The sequence below is a fragment of the Marmota marmota genome, unplaced genomic scaffold (assembly GCF_001458135.2).
Source record: "Marmota marmota marmota unplaced genomic scaffold, marMar, whole genome shotgun sequence".
NCBI classification, from domain to species: domain Eukaryota; kingdom Metazoa; phylum Chordata; class Mammalia; order Rodentia; family Sciuridae; genus Marmota; species Marmota marmota.
This window is the reverse complement of record NW_026000283.1, coordinates 6,268,330-6,292,629: the sequence shown is the minus strand read 5'-3', so window position 1 is coordinate 6,292,629 and position 24,300 is coordinate 6,268,330. Positions and strand designations below refer to the sequence as shown.

Sequence of the window (24,300 nt, the reverse complement as noted above, 5' to 3'; positions counted from 1 at the left end):
ATTTGATCCTTGACTTTCCAGCTCATGATGCTTGCTATAGGATAATCAGGAAGGATATATCAACACTGAAGAGGCTGCTGTAACCAGAGCAGATCTATTAATTTAGAGTTCTAAATAATTAATTGAGCACTGCTGTTAAAAGTTATGTCTTGGAGCTGGGGTTGTGGCTCAGTGGCAGAGCACTTGCCTGGCACGTGTGAGGCACTGGGTTTGATCCTCAGCACCACATATAAATAAATAAATAAAATAAAGGTATTGTGTTCATCTACAGCTAAAAATATCTTTTAAAAAGTTATGTCTTGGTAAAAGAACGATGAAACCAAAGACAACCAAAGCTAATTGTGATTCTCACCGCTGGAAAATGAAATACTTGGATAAATGTTGATGTAATTCTTTTTAAGAACACACTCTCTTTTGTTCCCACCAAGACGAAATCCCATAGTTTGTGACAAGTTACCTCATCAGATTTAGTCAAATCAGCCAGAAAAGTAGGTGTCCAAGTTGAATTCATCTTGCTTTTGCTCTGGCTCCATTTCTCTTCTTCATTTCTCTTTTAGAAAGTCATTTCCTCTTCAGTATGGCTCAGACAGTGCTATATATTCAGGTCATTCATTTTTTTCCTTCTGAGAATAAAGTTAGATTGCATTTCCTAGCTTCTTCTACAGTTACGTGTAGGCAGAAGTGATGTATGTCATTTCTAGAACTGACCCCTAACAAAAACTCTGTTGAGTTCCTCTATAAATCTCCCCCTTCTCCTGTAGGCTGGCTAGTGGAATATTCTAAGGCCTACGGTATTTAGGATCCACTAGATGGAAGAAGACTGGTTCCCTGAATAACTGTTTGGAGCAGAGATTCTACCTCCCACCATCTGGCAATGCATATTGGATTGTGATGTGAATAAGAAATACATTATTGGTTTGTTAGGACTCCAAAATTACATACATTTGTTTAATATAGTTTTTAGCAGCCCAAAATTCATCAGCCCAAAATCATATTCACATTTCAAGGCTTTTATAAGATGGTTCTTATAATGGGATGCCATATAATATTTCAATACATGTACCCATTGTGTAATGTTCAAATTAGAGTAAACCTATCTCCTCAAACATTTGCTATTTCCTTGTGGTAAAAACATTTAAAATCCTTTCTTCTAGCCTTTTGGAATGTATAGTAAATTATTAGTTACCCAATTTATTCCTTCCATCTGTGATTTAGTACTTGGTGACCAACTTTCACCCCTGTCCCATATTCTCCTCAGCCTCTGGAAACCTCTATTGTACACTCAGCTTCTGTAACATCAATATGCTTCTTTTTCATGAAGTCTTCTCTGAAAACCCCAATTCATCATTGTCGCTCTTGTTTTTAAACCATAGAAGCTGTTGCTTACATATTTTTTTTGAGATTTTTGAAGACTTTTTCTTTTTAGTGTACTATAGTTATACATAATAGTGGAGTTCATTTTGATGTATTCATGAATAAACACAATTATTTGCCCCATTTCAATTCCTAGTTAGTTCTACCCCCTTTCCTTCACTCCTCTCTACCCTGATCCCCTTCTTCTACTCTATTGATCTTCCTTCTATTTATTTATTTTTTTAAATTGGTACATTATTGTTATACATATAATTGGAATGCATTGTGATATTAATATATGTACACCACATAATTTGGTCAGCTTTATACCACAGCTCTTCTCTCTTTTCTCCGCTTATTTATGCATTTTTAATGTGAATTTTCCAATCCTGCTGTCTAAGCTAAGCTCCTCGAGGGCAAGAACTTGATTTTGTGACTTCTTTTTATATCTCAACAAATCCAGACTTGGACAAAAATGTTCAATAAATCTTCCTGAATTATAGACTAAATTTCCACATGCTTATGTTGAAATACATCTAACTTGAACAAAGTAAAGCATGCCAGGAGGTCAAAAGTACATACAAATGTCTCTAAAAATGTGTTTAGAAAGGAGGCAATGATAATCTCCTTCTCCCAAGACCTTTAAGAAGAGTATAGCACCTAACAATTAATGATGATTGTAGTATGGAAAGAGGGGGGATTGACAATCAGGAAATAGATGAAGGACCACAGATTAAATTAACTGCAAATAAATGTGATCTATGTGGGTAGCTATACTGAATAACAGTGCTCCCTCACCACACCAAATCCATTTTGCTCTTTCAACACAGCCTTGTTGTGATCTTGTAATCTTGTTCAACCTTAGTATATGTCAAAAGTTATAAAGAAACAAAAATGTCTTAAGATTTTACCTTAATTTGTTTCACTACATACTATATAAGGAAAAGAAGAGAGAACACTGGCTCCAAGGTTAGTTTGGGGATCTGTGTTTCAGTCTGTCTTATTCTAAACATCAGCTGTAGGACTTTGGATAAGGCATTTAACCACTCAGCGTCTTGATTTCCTAGCCCATACATTATTACTTATTACACAGGGCAAAATTCTATGAAGCTCACAGGAGCCAATGGAATGAAAAGACTTTGAAGAGGACAAAGTATGGGAGTGCTAAGTAGTGTCCAAATTGCATAGTCATTGCTGTTATTCTTTCTGAAAGTGACTTTTCTAAGCCTAGAATGATAGACAAAGATTTTTTAGACCTCTATTTTATTTGTTTGTATTTTTTATGTGGTACAGGGATTGAACCCAGTGCCTCATGCATGCTAGGCAAGCGCTCTACCACTGAGCCACAACCCTGGCCCCATAGACAAAGATTTCTATGCAGGCCCTGTTTCAACATTTTAAGCTTTTCTATGTTGGAGAGATAAACAGAGTAAGATGTTAGTCCATAAAGTCTTATGTAACCTTTGCCAGCACAGTGCCCTATGTTGGATTCACCACAGAGACAAGGCAGTAGTTGAAAACAATTTTGTTAGCTCAGGGGAAATACTGTACTATTGAACTATTGATGTAAAAACCTTCAAGCTTTTATAAGACGGTTAAAGTTTTCATACAGAGAATGAAATAAATCAAGCTCCATGCTGTGCAATTGGCTAAGGAAGATTCTGGGCCAAGGGTCATAGTGGCATTTCAACATTTAAAAGTGAAACCAGACACTAATAATGATATGAGTTAGTTTTCCTTGCTTTATAGAGGGTGTGTGTGTGTGTGTGTGCGCGCAAGAGAGACTTGGGTAAGTAGAATGTTCTAGTTCAGATCAAAATGTATACACTTTGTTTTATTTTTTGTGCTACAATTCCTGCACAAAAGATTCGTGGAGAGTGAGATTTAAGGGAATTCAGTACACAGTACTTAGTATTGTCTAAGATAAATGAGGTTTACTAAATCTGAGCTCTAAATTTTATTGCCCCCCTTAAAAATTCTTCAAACATCAAGCAACTGTATATAGGACACAACTCAGATACATTTTGAAGAAATGCCTCTATCATTTTAAGAAAACAAACCACCTCACAAGATCCTTATGTGAACAATTAGCCCAAGGAAGTAAAGTTCATTTATTGCCCATGGACCAGCAAAAAACTAATTGCAGTTGTTCCACTCTAGGGAAAATAAGTCTCTCTCAAGGTATGTGAGCATCCAAGAGGTTCTAATAAAAAAGCAAACTAAGTAGAATACCTTGTCCTGAATACTCAATAAAAGCAGGATATGAGGAACCAATCCAACAGTGCTTACTATTCACAAAGTAGGCAAACTCAAGAAGAATTAAAATTTCTATAGAATAATTATTTGCTCATTCAAAACAACACAGAAGGCCCATTTTAAATTCTTCAAATATCTGTACATATTGACTAATGAAGCTAATGCAAACAGAAGTTCACCCAGTCAGGAGTGGTATAGTCATTTGTGAAAGGGAAGGCACGGTGTAAATACAATTTTTTAGCCTTTCTAATGGAAGTTCAAGAGACATGTAGGAGGGCTGATTTGGGCTCAATCAATAATACACGAATGCAGCAACAGCATGCACGTATGCACACACACACACACAACAGCTGAGTAAAAGCAAAAGATAGTCGAATTAGTTTTTATGAGACAAACAACTCATTGTACTGTTTTCTCTTTTCCACGCTCTGACCTACAAGTTTGACAATCTGTGGGCATGAGAAGGTTATACCCAAAGTTATGGAAAAAGCTGAATACCTTGTTCAAAGGGGTTGACAACTTCCTTAGCCTTGTCTTCATGAGACTGGGCTTTCTGAGGCTATCTCCTTACCTTTTACCTCTAAGCTTTTCAACCACAAACATAAGTTCATGAGAGACATGAGAGGAGAAGGAAAGAGTGTAGAGGCTGGTGGTAGAAGGTGGAAGATCTGCTTGTGAGACTGTGATTCAAATGAATTTACATAATCTCCCCCAGTTCAGGTTTTTGCCTTTGTCTATGGTGAGAATAAAAGCCGAGCTGCCCATATCAGTGGATTACTGTAAAGGCCAAATCAAATAACAGCTGTTCTGTCTGTGAAATCTTTCCAAAAGGTTAACACAAGTGTTGTTAACAATTATTTATGTTTTTGATTAACAGTTTTCTAGTATCATGCTCTGGTTTATCTGTTATATGATTACCTGCTTCAACATGGTTCGACTTAGATGCCAGGACCCCTGTGTGCAATTCTGTTAGTATCTCCTCTAGGCTGATAGTGATGATCTGTTTGTATATGATCCCGTATAATACACCACTCTCTTTCCCTTCATCATAGCTTTGCCTGCACTATTCCCTGAGCCTGAAATGATCTTTTTCCCTAGGATTCAAATCGGTTCATCTTTCAAGGCATAGAACAAGCCTCAAGAATTCTGATACACAAACTGATTCAAGCACTTTCAAATATCTTGATGGAAGTATTTCCTTGTCAATTATATCAAGCAATTTCATTGGTCTTGTCACTACTTTATTTTCCACTGCCCTACCTTCTCTCCTTTACCTTATTCTTTTTTTAAACTGGTTTTTAGTTATACATGACAATAGAATATACTCTGACATAATTATGGAATATAATTTGTCTAATTAAGTCCCCAGTACTTCCCCTTTCCTTCCCTTCCTCCCACCCCATTCCCTTCTCTCGACTGATTTTTCTGCTATTTACTTATAGATTTTTTAAAATTAGTGTCTTCTGGATGTACCTTAATCTTTGATTTCCTATTTCTTTTGGAGTTCACTTGACTTATTAGGAATAGAGGTTAAAATCCATTTCCCAGTTTTTCTTTACCCTTGTGTCCAGCTTTTTTTCAATTTCATTTCTTTCCCTCCACATCTTCCTTTTTCTGCTTATTTCCCTCTCCATTTCTATCCAAATCCCAATCCATTTTCCATTCCCTGAACCCTTGTAATGTTTAAAGTTTATATCACAAAACTTAATGCTGGATTATGGTCTTCTTTAATGAGTCTCTCCCTTGCCTCCCCAACCACCTTATATTCCACTCCATGGCAGGGGCCATATCATTTTACTTCACTTATAAATCTTGAATTTTCTGCTTGAAAAGCTTAACAAAACAGTTGATCTCAGGGAACATTGTTCTTTTTCTAACAAGATATACTGGGACCATGATGTGGGTTTGACAGAATACCTAAAACCAGTGGGAGTCTTATGAATAGGAAAGCAAGACCATTGGCACTGGTGTCTTATTGACATCAGTTAAATAGTTTGGAACTATTAATTAAGATGACAGCATCTCTTGATACCTGTCGAATAACCAGGAGGATTTTGTGTAACAATCAATGGTCACAGTGTTGAACTACAGTATTAACATAGTTCTTGCATTGCGGGAGTACTTTTTATGTTTATAGAATTAATGACTAAGATCTTTATTAGAAACAGAACAATTTGAGCAATTAAAAAAAGTAATTAATAATAACCAGTGAGTTTTATAAAGGAGGTAAAACAAAACCAAATGGAGGCATATTAAAATAATGTCACATAACCATTTTTGCAACTGCAATGGTTATTAATCCAATAGTTCAAACACCTCCAGAATTTCCAGGAACTAGGAACATATAATTTATGGCTAATTCAAGAGCCAGTAGTTTTGGTCATCTCTTAATTGACTATTTTCTTTTAAAACATTCAAATTGATTATTTGAATAAAGCCATACTATTAAAACTGGATCAGATATACTTGGGAAATAAAACAGTGCCCAGCATTAGTAAAAAAGAGGGTTTTAACTGTTGCTCTGGGTTTTTTTTTTTTTTAATTCGAAGCTTAATGAGCTAAAATCAGAAGACATAAGATATAAAGTAGTCTTTTCTCAGTTCACTTTCCTCAGAAATGCCCCCAGTTTTACTACTCTGGGAAAGATGAGAAGATATTCCTGTACAAGATTCAAAGTCCTAAAGCAGGGCTGGAGCAGGAGCTTTTCTGCAGTTCTGATTTTACTTTGTTCAAGAGAACACATAGAAAGGATTGTGGAAACCAATGTAGGTAGTCCTGGCAGAATACATTCTGATGAATTTTGGCTTGGGGAAGGACAAAACAGACTCATCAATCTACTACTATGGCTTCAATTTCCTTGGGTTAGAGATGCCTTGCAAAATGAGAAATGATTCCTACCCACTCAGGGAAATTACCACTGTAATCAGCTTCCCTTCCTGAGTAAATACTGGTAAAATGGGGCACCTACCCACCTTCCTTTTCCCCAAAACCCATTACACAGTCTAACAAGATTTTTGAAAAACCAAATGGAATAGCTAGCAAATAAAACTGGAAGAAAAATAGAGCAAATAACACTGGGGCTTCCTGGCTGGGCTTTGATAGTTGAGGCTTGAAGATAACCTCACTTTTGAGTTACTAAGCCTGTAACTCCTCAGGGAAAAACTTTAAATGGGCAAGAACTCACTCCCAAGGAAACAGTGACTTTTTTTTTGTTCAATGATAAAATTGACTATATTCAGGCTCTTCCAGGAAGTTCATGATCAGACGTTTAGGGAATTCCACATATGACACATAACTAGATGTGTTGATTCACTAATGGAAGAGCCATAAATTCAGTCAGTTAAAAAATAAGAGATTAATATCAGTCATTACAGGAGGCCTTGAAGACTGGTCTCATGTAGATACATATACCTTACAGGTCATTAAATACTCTATCATCTCTTTATGAATGATAAACCTTATTTGAAACAAAACAAATCAATTTTTGAAATAGAATGGCCAGACATAAAATTTTAAGTTGCTTTCTCAAACTTCTTTTTTTTGTGTTTCAAAATTATGAAACATTTCAAATGAATACAAGTTGGAAAATGATACTACATACTGCCATTTATCCATCACCAGGATTTAGTAAATACTGACATTTTGTTCACATATCTTTTACAAAAAGGAAATGTTATCGATAGAGATAAAACCACATCTCCTTATCCCTTTACCCTTTTTCCTTCCTTCCCTAGAGGTAACCACTATCTTGAAATTAGTATCTTCCTATGCATGCTTTTATAAATTTTCTAATGTGTACATCCACAAATAATATATGGTATTGTTTTTCTGCTTCAAAAATTTGTGTAGGTGGACTTCGGGTATAGCTCAATGGTAGTACATGTGTTTAGCATGCATGAAGCCCAGGGTTCCATCTCCAGAACCAAAAAAAGATGTAGGAAATAGATGTCATAATGGTTGCACAGTAATATGAATATACTTAATGTTTCAGAACTGTACATTTAAAAATGGTTAAAATTATATATGAACTGTTTATTTTACTATAAAAATATGTAAATTATATAATATTTTATATATCCTTTTGCAATTTTCTCTTTTATTCATCCAATGATAAGTTTTTGTCCCTATGGATGCTTTTCAAGGAGACCTACTTCTTTCTTTTTTTCTGTTGTATAATGTTCCATCATTTGACTAAGTACTTATTATTAGATGGTTTCTATTTTTATACTTTAATGAATATTTTTAACACTTGTCTCCTTATCCCGTATGGACTTGTGACTTTACACACAATTTTTTTCAGCCAAGTATTTCCCAGTAACTCTCTCTGACATGGTTGCCATTTTTGCTCTTTAGTTGGATAGTTAGTTTTGCAAGGTTTAGAATTAAATTGCAGCTGTGTATATCCAACCAATGAAGTTTGAAAGAAGAGAATATGAATACAAACAACTTTGAAAACAAAACATTAATTACTAATCTTGAAAATAATCTATTTAATAATATATATACTAAGTAGTCTAAAATATATTTCAAATTTTATCCTTTTTCTCATCATCATAATTTATCTGTGCAACGTAATAGTCGAATTCATCTTTGTGTAATTTCATCCTATATAACCCTATAAAAAAGGTAGGTGCTATTTCCATTTTACAGATGAGAAAACAGCAACTCAGAGATGGATTCACAATAGATTCAAAGATAATTTTATATATGTGATTCTGAAGTTTCTGGTTTTAACTTTTTTAAATAGTTCCTAAATTTTCCAAATTTCAATGGGCTTAAATGGGAAAAACACATAAAATGATTTAAGGTTCACTGAAAAGCCTGCCTTAAAAATAACTATCATTGGAGGACTTTTCCATCAGGACACAAACTGTAGAGACATTAAGGAAATATATTGATAACCTAATGCTATCAAGTTTGAAAATCTCTATAGGATGTTTAGTGGCTGGGGATGGGGTTCAGGGGTAGAGTAGCTGCCTCCAATGTGCAAGATCTCGAATTTTATCCCTAGTATGAAAAATGAAAAAAGGAGGGGGAGGGATAACAAATTGGAAAAAAATATTTGTAATACATATGAGAAACAAAGGGATGTTTTTCTTATTTTTCAAAACCTGAATGACCTTGATTGAAAAGTTAGCAAAGGATATGAAAGCGAGCTTACCAAAAAGAAAATAAAAATGGTCACAAAACATGTGAAAATGGCACTCAACTTCAGTGATAATTAATAGAATACAAATTGAAGCTACAAGATACTATTTCCCACTGATCAGATGCACATGCATTCAATAGAAAGTTTATATTCAGAACCACTGAAGGTATGGCAAACCCAAGTACTCTTAAATACTATGAGTGAAAGTACAAATATATTCATCTTTTGTGAGGATGATTTGGTAATATGCACTACTGTTAAAATTTAATGCCATATATTCACAATAGTTCTCCAAAATACATGAACTAGGTTGTTCACTGTGGAACTGTAATAATAAAAGATTAAAATAAAAAAGTTCATGAAGATGCAACTGGCTTAATAAATTATGATAATTCCATATGTTATAATATTAAGCAGCTCTTAAAAACAAAGAGGTAATTATGTACATGCTTTTATGGAAAGATCTTCAAGATATATTATTAAATGAAAGAAGCATGGTGAAGAGTAATCCATATGGTATGATTCTTTACACATAAGAAAAAGTAAATATAAAGGTCTAGAAGAATCTCAAGAAACTGTTAAAATAGCTTACATTTGGAGAGAGGGACTGGAGTGTGTTTGTGGTAAATAAGCTTAAAGGTTTCTTTTTGCATTTTTCTATACAGTTCAAAAATATTTTTTATTTCTCAATACAAGGAGGGCTTATCTAGATAATGAGATTATGGATCATTTAATTTTTTTATACTACTCTTTTAAAAATAGGTACAATTAATATCTTTTACTATTGATGTATCAGGATTCCAAGGTTTTCCACTTAGGTTTCTTTTTTGACTTATGGTATTATCCCTTCAGCAGGTGTCCTGTAACATATTCAGATGAGAATAACCCATTGTCAACCATCAGAACTATGCCACTCCTTTGGAATGCTATCACCCATGAAAGCAGAGACCTGAGTCCTCAGAGATCAGGCCACAGGACAGGACCGTGTGTGTGTGTGTGTGTGTGTGTGTGTGTGTGTGAGAGAGAGAGAGAGAGAGAGAGAGAGAGAGAGAGAGAGAATAACCTATTTTTGAGGCTGGGCTTGGTGGCACATGCCTGTATTCAGCAATTTGGGAGGCTGAGGCAAAAGGATCAGAAGTTCAAGACCAGCCTCATCAATTTAGACCTTGTTTCAAAATAAAAAGGGCTGGGAATGTGGCTCAGTGGTTAAGCTTCCCTGATTTAACTCCCCAGTACCCCCCCAAAGAATAATAATAACCCATTTTTAAAAAATATCTATTTTTTAGTTGTAGTTGGACACAATAGCTTTATTTTACTTATTTATTTTTATATGGTGCTAAGATCAAACCTAAGGCCTCACACATGCTAGGTGAGTGCTCTACTGCTGAGCCATAACCCCAGCCCTAACAACCTATTTTTAAAGAATAATACAAAGCTATATTTTATTTCATAACTAAGCATTTGATCATTTGAAAAATAGCATTATTGTCTTTTGTTGACTTATAAAAATAAATGCTCAGAAAATGAAAGAGAAAATAAAATCAATTATCATTCATTCTTCAGAAATTATCATCGCTAACATGTAGATATATTTGCTTCCAAACATTTTTCTCTTTATGTAAATATATACTTGCACCCTTACAGATGTAGCACCACACAGAACATACAGATTTATGTCCTTAACTTTTCAATGAACATTATTTTGTATTTTTCTTACTACCACAAGTGCTGTACCAAGGTTTGTGGGCTGCGGGGCACACTTTGTACTTCTTGTAGAAACATTAAAATGATAAGGAGCCTGATGAATAGTAGCTCTGTTTTTACTAACATCATCCATTGGAAATTCTAAACAATACCAGTGATAAAATACTTCTCCCATGGCCCCATTCTCCTTTAACATACTATTGTATTCCCACCCAGTTCTGACTAGGTGTTATAGAAAAGGAAAGGGTATATTTCTATCTAGGAGAGACAGGGTACGAGTTGCAGGGAATCATGGAAGACAAAAGGAAGAGAAGGCATTTATTTCAAACATCTTCCACTTTACCAGTTTGCTGCTTAGATCCATCTAACTTAGATACCCTGTAAAAATCTGCTTTTTCTTGATTAAAAAGAAGCAGCAGTGTCCTTCTTACATGCATATAACTTAAGTCATTAGTGATACTGGTGTAAATGCTCTGTGTGATGCCATCTATAATCCTTGTGCTGAAGTGGTCAAAAATACAATAAATTGTTCAATTATAAAACAAAAATAAACTTCCTGACTCCATTTCTGTTTTAGTCCATGATGATGTTAAATTCATGGATTTCCAAAGACATCTTGGCTTACTATATGTTATTTGAGTTTTGCACTATATATCTGCTCATTTATCCAGTATTTCTGAAGGATCAAGGAAGCTAAAAACATCTTCTGGTAACTCCTCCATTGTTGAGTGGATGTTCTGGATTCCCTGAGAAGTCAATGCACCGTAGACTACAGAGGCCTTTAAAAATCAGCAAAGCATGCTACACTTATCAGGAAATTATTACTCTGTTTCTCTGATTTTATAGTGAGCTCTGTGCATTTGGTAAACTTGGAATTGTGGGGCCATCTTATATTGATGATGGAGCAATATGGGGCCATGATCAAAGTTTTAACACTAGTACAGTTTCATGTTTTAGAACCTTAAAAACAAACATTTTGCATTGAAAGAGATTTCCTAATTAACTTCTGAAGAATTTGTACATTAAAACATCTTACCCTGCTGGAGAAGACTGATAAAGCAAATGCACTACCTTCTGCTGAGGAGAAACTGTATTTAGAAGGAACTTGCTATTCTCATAAAACTTTTAATAGGAAGAAGTGAATCAAATTCCTTAATTACCATTTTATGGTTGGTAAAAGGGCAAATTACATGCCATCCATTTCTAAACTTCTAAATGTCTCTGGTGCTTTTAATTAAAGCTGCCATCTAGAAACTACTAAAGCAATTTTACGCAATTAGTTATTTATAGGTTACCATAATACACCACTCAAAATATGATTTAAGTGATTTGCAGCCTGTTAGTGTGTGATCTCTGTCATTTTTTTGTTTTGGCCAGAGACTCTTATTTTCAATCTGTGGAGGCAATTCTTAAGTGGACAGATAAGAAAGGTGTGATATTGAGGAGCTGTGATAAGAAAGCAAAGTTATTTTGGCTAGTGATCTTAAAGAAAAAAAAGAAGCATCATTCTATGCTGTCGGTCCTTACATACAGGGATCCAAGTTTCATTGTAGACAAAATTGTGATGTGAGGTATAGTCAGCCCTCTGCATCTACAGGTTCCACACTCTTGGATCAATCAACCACATATTGAAAATATTAAAAAGAAATTGTATCAGTACTGAACATGTACAGACTATTTTCCTTGTCAGCACTCACCTAAATAATATGGTATAACAACTGTTTACATAGCATCTATATTTTATTAGATATTATAAGTAATGTAGAGATGATGTAAAGCATATTAGAGGATGTTTGTAGATTATATGCAAATACTATGCCATTCATATAAGAGACCTGAGCATTTTCTGTGGATTCTGAGGGATGACTGTATTTCATTGTTATTCCCCCACCTCTCCTCACTTTGCTACTATTCTACCAGATACCTAGCACCACAATTTCTCATGCCCTCAAGGTCTGACCTCACTTCCTCATTTTTCTGAGAACACTGAGGCTATCAGATAGAAAACCATCAACTTTCTAGCTCCTTCTACCAACAAACTTATCCTTATCCTTATATTACACATAACCTTGGATGGTCTTTTCATTCTCCCCTCCTAGTCAATGTCTACCCCCTTCCAGTTTCCTACAGATCTTGTTTTGGCATTTCTTCCCTTTCCTTGCTCCTCAGAAGAGTGATCTTCATTAGTGATATTTATTCTTTCATTTCTCATTGGCTCATGTAATGACTAAAATTTAGTTTCTGCCTCTACCACCATTCAAACCACCAATGGTAGCGTCTTTGATGAACTCATTCTCTAATGCGATGGCTAGAAATAGGCGACATATACTCTGGTTTCTCTTCAGATCGTATAAATCTTTCACCTTTTACTAGAAATAGGCAACATTTAATATTGGTTTCCATACCTTCTTAAAATGAGCTACTCCCTTGGTTTCCTGGACACCATGCTTTCTTGGCTAGCCTCTCCTTTTTCTGAAGGATTATTCTGCCTCTTATTATATTAATTTCCATTGCCTACCTTAAAATTATCAGAACTGCCTATGGTTTCTTGGCCCCAACCTTGCGCCAGTACATTTAATTATCCAATCACCAAAATGATCCAAAATACATGCATCAAATGATGCTGTTACTCAGCTGCTTCAGATCCTTTGCCAACAGGAAAATTTTCTTTCTTTTCATATCCCTGCCTTTCATATTACCCTTAAATATTTTTACTCTAATGGAATTATTTGTGATTCCTAAATATATTATTATTTTTGTTCATGTTGTGGTTCCTCTGTAATTTTGTTGAGAGCTATCCTTCAAGTCAATCCAAATGGTGAGATCACCAAGGTAGATCATATGTTAAAGGAATTTAAGAAAACCTTGCTGTTCTCATCACACAGGAGAACCAAAAGAACAGTCTAATTCTTGTTTCTGTACTTTACTCTCTCCCTCATAGAGACCTGTGACATCAATAAGACATCACTGATCATAGTCAGCATCTTTTCATTAATCTTAAACATAGCTTTTCAGAATAGCATGCACATGCCCGAGGAAGGAATAGAGCTTCAGGATATATCTCAGCTAGATCTAGGAAGGTATGAAAACTGTTAGTATCTAGACTTTTTTAGACTCAGATTTAATAATTGCCAATAAAGTTAAAATATATTATGTATGGCTGGTGTCATGAATACCTGAAACTACTTTTGGAAGCTGCTAAGATTTAAGGATCATCCTTCTCATATGGAACAACCATCAGCAGTCACCTGGTATTGCCTAAGTCCTGCTGACTTCTCAGGTCACTTTGCTTAAAGATGTGCATGAAAACAGAGATATAATCCTTGGTGAGATCCAAGAAAACCAAGTTAAGTCATTGACTAATTTCATCCTGTCCAGTCACTCCTTCACCCTCTGTATGTACTTAAAAAAATAAATGCATTCAAGCTTGTCACAAATTTTATTTTATATCCCCACCTAGTACCATTTCACATTCTGCTTAAGTACTTGGTCATCTATTACATGACTCATTAGTTTGAGTTCTCTGTAGAATTAAAGAAAGTTGCAGTAAAAATAATAAATGGAACCTAAGTTTCAACTACATCATCCATGCATGTTTTAAAAGCATCTTTCAAAGTCAATTCAAACTCATATACAATGCCAGGGATTAGCACTCTGTCAACCTCTTTGCTAAACTTTTTTCTTTGCCCCATTACATTGAAGTATTGATGAGTAAAATGGCAAATGTTTCTCTTTATTGGGATTCAAATCAAAATGCATAAAACTGGGTCAGATAAAGACTTCTTCCCAGGAGAAGTAGCCAGGGGCTATCATATGAAATTCTATTTGGAGATGCTTCCATTTTTCCTTCAAACAAAATTTGCAGTTACTACTGTAGTCAAGAAATTTAATAAAATGAAGGTTTCCTGCCTTGGTCCCTTAAGGAAAATTTGGTGAAGTTCCTAATTGCAGAATCTTCCAAAGAGAAGTGACAAGGTTTCCTGGAGATTTATTTGAATAATTACATTTATAGACTATGTAAATGCTATGTAGTGCACTATGCATACACTCTTAGGTTAGAAAAATCAGAGAAATGAGTTTAATAGAAAAGGAAACTAGACTAAAGGTTCTTTATCTTGTAAATAAAACTACTTTGTTTCCATTGAATACATGTCATTAGATGAAAACTATTTCCCAATATTTCTATCCTTCCCAGAGATCATAGATTTTGTTATTTGAGTTTTACACTATATATCTGCTCATTTAGATTTTAGCAGATAGGGAAGTAGTGTGAGATAGTGGAGGTATCATGAATATTTTCTTCTAATCAGGCAGAACTGGTTTGAATTCCAGGAGTATGATGTAAACTGTATGACCCTGGGTAAATTTCTTAACTTATCAGTTTCCTTGTTTGCATGATGGGAATAATATTACAATATAGACTTGTGCATTGTTGTGAAGATAAGAGATACTGTGTATAATATATCTAGTACAGTGTATGGCACAAAATAGGGACCCAGAATTATCTATGGTTATTGTAATACTTTAAAGCTTAGGGAAAGATCATTATGAGCCCTCAGTTTACAACTGAGGAATCTCAGGACCCAGTGTTAGAATGGCTAATGTCACAAAACCAGCCATGGCATCATTAAGTTATGTTCAGAAGATCACAGTGAGGTACAGTGACTTGCACAGAATCATTTAAAGAAGCATGGAAATTACATGTATTGAACAAGAAAGTCCAGTCTCCCCCACTGGGTATTCACTACAATTTGCTGCCATTTTTCAGAAACAAAAACAAACAAAAAGTCCCCAATAAACAAAACACCCCATGGCTTCTAACTTTTTATGTTTTGCTGTTTTTTTAATCCCATTTGGTAATTGACTCTGACTTTAGGATGAGTGATCTCAAAAGCAAATTTTGTTTCATCTATTTTTAGAATATATTTGGAAAGTAAATTAGCTGTCTTGAAGATTAACATTTACTTGACTTACCTTGCATAATTAAGGACATGTTGGAGAGTCTCCCTATACCTGCAATATGTTGCTTGTTAAAGTCTTAGAGCAAGCTCTCTTTGCTAACCTAGAAATTGTACTCCCTAGATGTACATTTCCATTTTCTACTGATCTACACTTTTTCTTTATGAGCTTCTGAATAGAGGGGGAAAATTCAAACTTTTCTTTAAAGATATCCATTAAACAGTTGCTGTCTTTTAAGGGGGAAGGAAGAAGCTGATGTGCATGGTAGTTCTAAAGCAAAAACCAAATTGGGCTTTCTTGAGAGACAAAGAACCTGCAGGAGAACTTCAAAGATGAAATTAGCAATTAGCCATACTCTTCTCTCAATTTTCACACTGTGCTTTAATAACTTCTTGCATGATTTTTTTTTCCTTCTATGGAAGTCCATGAAATTGCCCTGCAGCATTCCATATAATGAGAATCTCACTTCTGATTCACTGACAGGGGTGAGTACTGTCTATATTCAGCATAGAGATAGGTGTCATAGCTAGGCACCTAAGTTTCTGACCAGCATTTTTAGAGAAACTTATGTCTGAACATAGGTTCTGTCATGTGAATGATTTTATAGAGCACTATCAGTTTTTTTTTTTTTTTTTGGTACCAGGGATTGAACTCAGGGGCACTCAATCACTGAGCCACATCCCCGGCCCTATTTTTATTTTGAGACAGGGTCTAAGTNTTTTTTTTTTTTTTTTTTTTTTTTTTTTTTTAGAGACAGGGTCTCACTGAGTTGCTAAGTGCCTTGCCATTGCTGAGGCTGGCTTTGAACTCACAATCCTCCTGTCTCAGCCTCCTGAGCTGCTGGCATTTTCAGGGTTTTTAAACACTGTCAGCATGGTTGAAGGTGATGTGGTGGATATTTAGTGTAACTCGTACATCCCATTCTGTTAAATATTCTTGTTCACTTGCTGGATTAAGATAGTGAAGTCTAAGCTAGGTGTTCTTAGGACCCTTTGCTGCTTTGGATGAATAAAGTGTATCAGATTATATGGTAAAGGCCACTTTTGGAAAGATAGATAAATAAATCAGGCCAAAGGAAAATATACCACTGGCTATGACAAGAAGAAAAATGTAGTTTAATATTAGCTTTAATAGATGTATAAATTTTGGCATTCTCATTACCGATGCTTCAAGAGTTCATGTAAATCCTGTTCATCAGGACTCTATTATTGCTGCTTTCCAAGCAAAAAAAGCTGCAGTGAACCAATTATTTGCTTTATTTGGAAAAGCTGAGATATTCATTCTCTATGTGGCAGGTTGAATGTGGTAGGTGAGATGAGTGGTTTTCATACTAGAAGCAACTCAGGAGGATGTCAATTTCAGGCACAATACAGGCTTGATTCCTCCCTATTTCTTATGCAGACATCATTATAATACCCACAAAGTTTTAAACCTGTGAAAAAGGTGGCACCCAGACTGATGTATTTCCTTTGATGATGAGCTGAGTTATTCATTCACTCATTAAATATTTATTGTGGACCTACTATGTATAAGAAATGGCACAGGGAAGAAAGAACACTTTACTGTAGTACTTGGGGGGCTTATGTTCTTCAAGGTAAAATTCATTCCCTTTAAACATCATTCCCTCCCATCATAAATATCACTGAAATTCCTTTTAGGAATATCTGGCATAAACACTAGTTACTTAATTGATCAATAACACAATAAGCACCTAAAGAATATACTGTGCTAAAAATTGGAGAAGTGGGAAAAATTAAAAAAATATGAGGTATAGTTTTTCATCTCAAGCAATTTCTTTTGGAAAAAAATCTCCCACTCATGAAAGAAATGGAAAACAAAAGAAGGCAAAATATAATCAAGTACTAATTTGATAGTGTAGACACTGTTAAAGAAATTCAGATATAATCGACTGGGGTTAGCTAGAAGGAATTTATGAAAGATAAAGCCTTAAACAAAGTAAAGTCTTTGGGCTGGGGATATAGCTCACTTGGTAGAGTGCTTGCCTTGCATGCACAAGGCCATGGATTCAATCCCCAGCACACACACAAAAAGTCTTTAAACTTTAGTTGTTGGAACCTAATCCCAACATGGCTAATGTCAAAAGGCTAAAAAGTAACCTCTTAATATTTGAAATAATAAGTGACCATCTAATAAATCAAATACATTAACCTCACTATATTTATTGGCATGGGAAGATATTTATAATACATTAAGTGTGAAAATCAAGTTACAGAATAGCATTGCATAATATGATTCTAAGAGAATTAAAATATATGATGTGCATTGAAAAGAATAAAAATGGATAAATACTAAAACTTTAATGGTTGTTCTCTATAGGCGGTAGGTTTATGGGTGACTATTTTGTTTTTCATTATCTCTTTTCTAAGTTTTCTGCAACAAATGTATATTATTTGTGTAGCAATTTAAAAAATGGTTTCATATGACCCAATAAAATGACTAATTTGCAAAACTCACTAAAATAAATGTACATATGTACACTCATACATCTTGGAGAAGGAACACAGAAAAGTGATTAAATAATTAAGCAGATGGGATAGACAAAAGTTGAGCATCCTTCATATTAGTGGCCTAGACTGGAAATATAATCCAAGTCTACAAAATCATGAAGTTCACATTTGTTCACTAACTTCCAGGCAACCAAACTTGGTCCTTGAAGATTGAGAATAAAATTTAGGACAAATAAGAGTAAGACCAACCTACCACAGAAGGCAAACAAAAAATAGAATTTGTTATCCTAGGGGAGAATACAAGTAGCTTCAAGAATGATCTAGAGCTGGTCGTGGTGGTGCACACCTGTAATCCTAGTGGTTTTGGAGTTTGAGGCAGGAGGATGGAAAGTTCAAAGCCAGCCTCAGCAACTCAGTGAGACCCATCTCTAAATAAAATGGTAAAAAAAAGGCCTGGGAGGGATGCAGCTCAGTGGTTGAATGCCCCTGAGTTCGATCCCCAGTACTCTCCCCCTCAAAAAAAAAAAAAAGATCTAGATAAATTGGTGGGAAAAAAAAGGTATGTTAATGGTTGTGAAGCAAAAAGTAGGAATGGTAAAGGTCTTTGAGATAGATATACAACACACTTGACAGTGGTAGAAGGTGGGCACAGACCTGATCCCACTCAATGCAAACCACAGACGTAAAGGAGGGGCCTGAAGGCTCTCTTCTGGGCCAGTTTAACCCTTTAGTTGCTGGACTGCGGGGAGGTTTCAGGAGTTAGTCCCTGGGAGAAGTTAGGAGACAGGAGGTACTCAGAGGGCTTTGGCCAATAATTATTTATCAATCAGAAGGGGAGTGTTTCAATCTTTTGCTATCAATTATGACCATACTAATGCATGTTGGCTAAAATTTCACCATGTATATGCCTATCTTCTGGGATAGACTTAGAGTTGTTTGTCAGAGGCAGAATATTGAGATGGATGGATGAAGTACAGTATGGCAGTATGGCAGTCTTTGGATTTTGTGAAGCCAAATGAAATCTTTAGTTGATGAAAGGAAGATTTTTGTTGTTGTTTTTTACCTCGAGGGCTGTTCAAAGAAGCTTCTGATGCTCTCCCACCATCTCCGCAGTGACTCTGGTCAAAGGGAAGGCACTGGTCACCTGTTCCTGCTACCACTTCAAAATTCTTGGACAGATCTTTTGTTTCCACAAGAGACTTCAATTTGTAGACTTTTCGAGTATTGGTGTCTGATAGATACAGCGATTCAGACACTGGGTCCATGGCCAGATAGTATTTGTGAGCAGGGCTTGTGCTAAGAAAGAGAAAAATAAAGTTATTCAAAGCAATTTATCCAACATGCACCCCCTGGGGTCTGCTGTGTGTCACAAATTGAAAAATCTCTTAGGTGAAAGAATTCATGAATCTTCCTGCTTATATAAGGAGGGGACAGATACTTCTTTTTCTTCTCATGGGTCTAGGTATGAAAAAAAATGTCCAATGTGTACTGCTAACTTGAAATGATGCTAGCATTTTAATATCATCAATTTTGAGGGTAGAAAGAAACAGAGGAGAAAAAAATCCCAGGAGATAACTTTTCTGATACTTTTCATACCCTGTTATCCAATTACCAATTGGGAGACTGCCTGAATATCTCACAGTCACTTCAAACTCAAAAATCCGAAACAGAAGTTATTTTATTTTTCTACCTTCCCCATCCCTCAAAAACATGTTCTTTTTCTGTGCTTTCTGCCTTACTTGGGGACACTGCCATCCTCCTAAGGCTCTTGCTGTCAGTTAAATAGCATGGCCAAAGGTAGAGAAGCATTGCTGGGAGGACTGTGCTGTAGATCCGCAGTCAAAATTTTCTTCTCCAAAGTTCTTTTTTTTTTTTTTTTTAAGCTGATGATCAATTCCCTTATCCATTTTTCTTCTTTCAGGACATCATACAATTGATTATATTTAACTTCATTTAAGGTATAATCCTGATCACAGGATTGTGTAATCACATGCCATCTCTCCTAAAGACAACTTACCTTGACTATTTTGACGTTTTTAAACTCTTCAATCACATATGCCCATAGGATCTTATGTTATTTTTGTCTGTATCAATGATTAAGCTCATTCTTTTTGAGTCTTATTAATTTCAGTGTTTTAATTGCTGCAGTAACTTTTGGTTTGAGGATATTTTACTTGAACCTAAGGTTCATGTGTGACTGGCATCACTCAAGCTGCAAACCTGGAAGTCATCCCTGATTCTTCTTTTTCTCTCTACAGGCAATTGTGTCTGTAAAGTAGCTTTCAGAAGCATCCTCTTCTTTCATGCCTCCTGCCATTGCATTAGTTCTAAGTTTCATCATCTCTGGCCTGAAGTATTTTCTATAGTGTGGTATATAGAAGTTTTTGAATATTTAAGTCCATTTTCTCCTACACTGCCTTCAGGAGTATTCTGATGATTTGGCTCTCATCTTTAAAAACTTTTAAATGTTCTTGTGTGGTATACAAGGTTTCTCCACTTGATTCATTCTCATATGCCTTTTGAGGCTTTACTCCTTAAGGAAGCCTTCCCAAAATCTCCAGCTTGGGTTATTTGCACTGTGCTTAAGGGGATTATATATTATGTTAAATTATTTATGTGTCAGTATCCCCCCAAATAAACCATGAGAGCTCGGAGAAGAGCAACCTTTTCTTGTTTATCTCTAAAATGTTCAATACCCAGAACTCTGCCTAGCACCTAGTTGACTAAGTGAAAAAGTAGAAGCCACTCTTCTCCAATTCTTTCTCTTCACCATTACTCAAAACCAGCAAAACATCATGTTTTTTTTAAGTTCTACCTTGTAAATTCTCTAGTCTGCCTGCTCTATCTCTGCTGTCATTAGTTGAAGTCTCCATCACTCCTTTCATCTGAAATATTTACTTGGCACCATTTCTATATTGTGTGTTTGTTTATTAATTTATTAAAATCATTTACTAAGTGCCTAAAATGTGCCCAAAATCTGTGCTATGATCTAGAGACCTACCTTTGTGTAAGATACAATCCCTTTCTTCATGAAACTCACAGTTTAGTAGAGGAGACAGACAAGTAATCAGGTCTGACTGTCATAAATCCAAATATTATGACAGAAGAGGTAGAAAGAGAGAAATGAGCAGAGAGGAGGGAATCATGACCTAGTAGCATCTATTGTGTTGTATTAGCATTATTTTAAAAAATTATTAACTGAAGTTAATACTTTATTGAGGTTTCCTTAGTTTTTACCTAATGCCCTTTTTTGTTTCAGGACTCCATTCAGGATATCAAATTATATTTAATCATCATGTTTCCTTATGCTCTTCTGGGCTGTCACAGTTTCAGAATTTTCTTGTTTTTGATGACCTTACCAGTTTTGAGGAGTATTTTGTAGGATGACCCTCTATTGGAATTTGTGTGACTTTTTCTCGTGGCTAGACAGGAGTTGTGGGCTCTTGGAGGAAGACCACAAAGGTCAAATGCTATTTTGATCAAATCATATAAAGGGTACAAACCTATCAACATGACTTATCACTGATGGGGTTGACATTCACCTCCTGGCTGAGACAGTGTTTCTCCACTGTAAAGGTATTCTTTCTTTCCCACTTTCCGTATTTTTTGCTTTGGAAGGAAGTAACTGTGTACACCCAACATTTGAAGTATAGAGAGTTATATTCTACTTCCTTGAGGGTGGAACATCTACATAAATTATTTTGAATTCTTCTGAATGGGAGCTTTATCCCGTTTTCATTTATTTAAGAATTCACCAGTGGGGCTGGGGATGTGACTCAAGTGGTAGCGTGCTTGCCTGGCATGCGCGGGGCGCTGGGTTCGATCCTAAACACCACATACAAATAAAATAAAGATGTTGTGTCCACCAAAAACTAAAAGATAAATATTAAAAAATTATCTCTCTCTCTCTCTCTCTCTCTCTCTAAAAAAAAGAGAATTCACCAGTTTATTTATATCAATATGGACTCATGGATATTTATTTTATACTTTGCATTAAATCTAATGCTACTTTATTTTGTTGCTCAAATTGTTCCAGCTTTAGCCATTCAAAGCTCTTCTGTTGGCTCATGTGCCCCTTTGCCAAATTTGTATAAGTGTTGATTTTTTTTGATAGCACTTCCATACATTCCGGCACTATAAAATGTTCTACCAAGTCATCTTATACACTTCCTGCCCCAATCCTAGAATCAGTTATTTCTCCAAGAATCCCTAGTTCCTTGTATTGGAGAATAGTATTAGAAGCCAATATCTGGAGGCATATGTAAGCACTATTTTTGCCACACATCTCTCATTCTCTCCAACTACACTGTGAGCTCTTTGCAGGCAGGTACCATATTCACCTTTCTATTCTTAGTGCCAAATAGAGTGCCTGACAGATTTGGTGTTTGGTAAGTGTTGAACTAAACTGGACTGTGGGATGTGAAACTAAGACATAAGTAAGTTTAGGCCTTGAATACTTAACCAGCAATATGGAGGAGACAGGGTCAAAGGTACCTTTAAAGACTGGTTTCTTCTTAATTGTATTCAAAATTGCATTTGCCCTCTCAAGCATATTTATGTATGTTAATAATAATAAGCCTGGAAAATACTAAATGGGATTCAGGTTACAGTTTCTATTGGAAAAAAATCAGGTTCAGTTGGAATACTTGATTTTTATCCAATTACCTTCGTCAAGTAAGATAATCTGGTAGATTCCAGGAATATCTTCAACCCTGGAACCACCATGACAGGTGCTGTAAATACACTGAAAAAGGATCCAACAGACTCCAGGCTGATTTGGCAATTTTATCAGACAAGGAATCTCTGTAGCAGAGACTTCTTAAATAGGGGTTTGAGTGAAAGTTTTTACATTAGTTGAATTTTTACCTGCAGAATAAAATTTCTCCAATGTGCTTAGATCTTTCTAGAATAAAGAAGGAGTCACAACCATTCCCCGAAACAACTGTCAATACTTTGGTAGCCAGTTTGTGGAGTTTCAGCTAAGCCAGATTAATCATGCTTTGTTTAGAAAAAGCCCATAAGCTATTTCTCTAAGAGAAATGTTATCCACACAAAAGTACTTTGGAATGCATTACATTCATTCATTATTGAATATCTCCAATGTGCCTCTGAGGGAAGTTAGAATTAGCATTCCCCTCAAACCTCAGCTGGGGAAACCCAGACACATAGGGGGGCTTGCCCAGGGTCACTAACAAGACTGGGCCTGTAGTAAGATTAGATTAGATTAGATCATGTGTGACTATGTGTGACTATGTGTGTAATATTCCATCAGAAATTGTTCTGAAATTGAACAAAAATCAGTGCTCTTGCCTTCTGAGTAACATGTCTTATTTTGCTCAGTGAGGATTTTCTCTAACTTATGTACTAGCATTTAGAAAATGTAATAGCCCACCATACCAAATTCAAATCTGATTAATGTTATTTTCTTGACAGCCAACAGTCAGGACATTCCCTATATTGGTATGTAATTTCTTGCCATTTCATGCCATTGCCCAAGTGCACTTCAGCTCTTTTGAAACTGATTACTTTCTACTTTCTGAAAACATGCCATACTTTAGAAAGAAAAGCCACTGTGCTACATTCCAATTTGCTATAATCCCTCGTGTCTAAATACATATTGCAATTTGAGAAATGTGAAGATTACTTTTATAATTAGGGTGTTAGACTTATTTTCACCTTCTGGTTAGTTTTACATTCAACCAGTGTCCTTCAACTTAGCAAAGATCACTTCATTCATGCTAGTTAAAATCACATAGATTGTTAAATGGGCAATTAATGCTTACAATTAATACTGTGCAACACTTTACCAGTAAGCAATTTGACAACCAATTTAATTTGCTTAAGGAATCAGTTATGCCAAAGTAGTGAGGCTGATCTCATGCATTGGCATTTAGGAAGTGGCATCTCTCAAACGAAATCCAAATTATAAACCCTATTGGTGCCATTTTGATGACAATCGGCATTTGGGAGTGAATAAATTCAGTTTTCTCTTTTACAATTTCAGGAATTTAGAATAGTTTTAACAAGTTTAATAAAGAAACAAATTGAATAAATACTCATTATGATTAATTCCAGAGCTATGTGACAATGATGGTAAGTGGTAAACAGTTATTTCAGAATTTTCCTATTCTTTGTGGTGGGAAGAAATAGAAACCATAAGGTTATACCAAAGAAAGAAAGAAAACTCTTAATAAGGTCATCATACACTTGACAACTCCATTTCTGGATCTAGGGAGATTGCTGTATTATTCCTGTCTCTACCTGCAACTTGAAAACAGCCAATCTGTTTGAACTTACAGACTAATTTGTGATATCACCTTAGGGAAATATGATGAGACTTATGACCTTGCTTTACCATGAAGTACTGAACTGCCAGATTTCACTTATCTTGTTTTCTTTTCAGTATGTTCT

At 35.4% G+C, this 24,300-nt stretch overlaps 1 protein-coding gene across 4 annotated transcripts in view; it reads right to left on the bottom strand.

The window, feature by feature from the left end:
* The window catches only part of Tenm1 (teneurin transmembrane protein 1), a 796,988-nt gene that overhangs the window by 86,077 nt on the left and 686,611 nt on the right, over window positions 1-24,300 (bottom strand). For all 4 annotated transcript variants that reach the window (XM_015498499.2, XM_048797132.1, XM_048797133.1 and 1 more), the window contains one exon: window positions 18,953-19,185. In XM_015498499.2, the coding sequence (XP_015353985.1) occupies window positions 18,953-19,185 (233 nt within the window). The remainder of the gene's footprint in view (window positions 1-18,952; window positions 19,186-24,300) is intronic.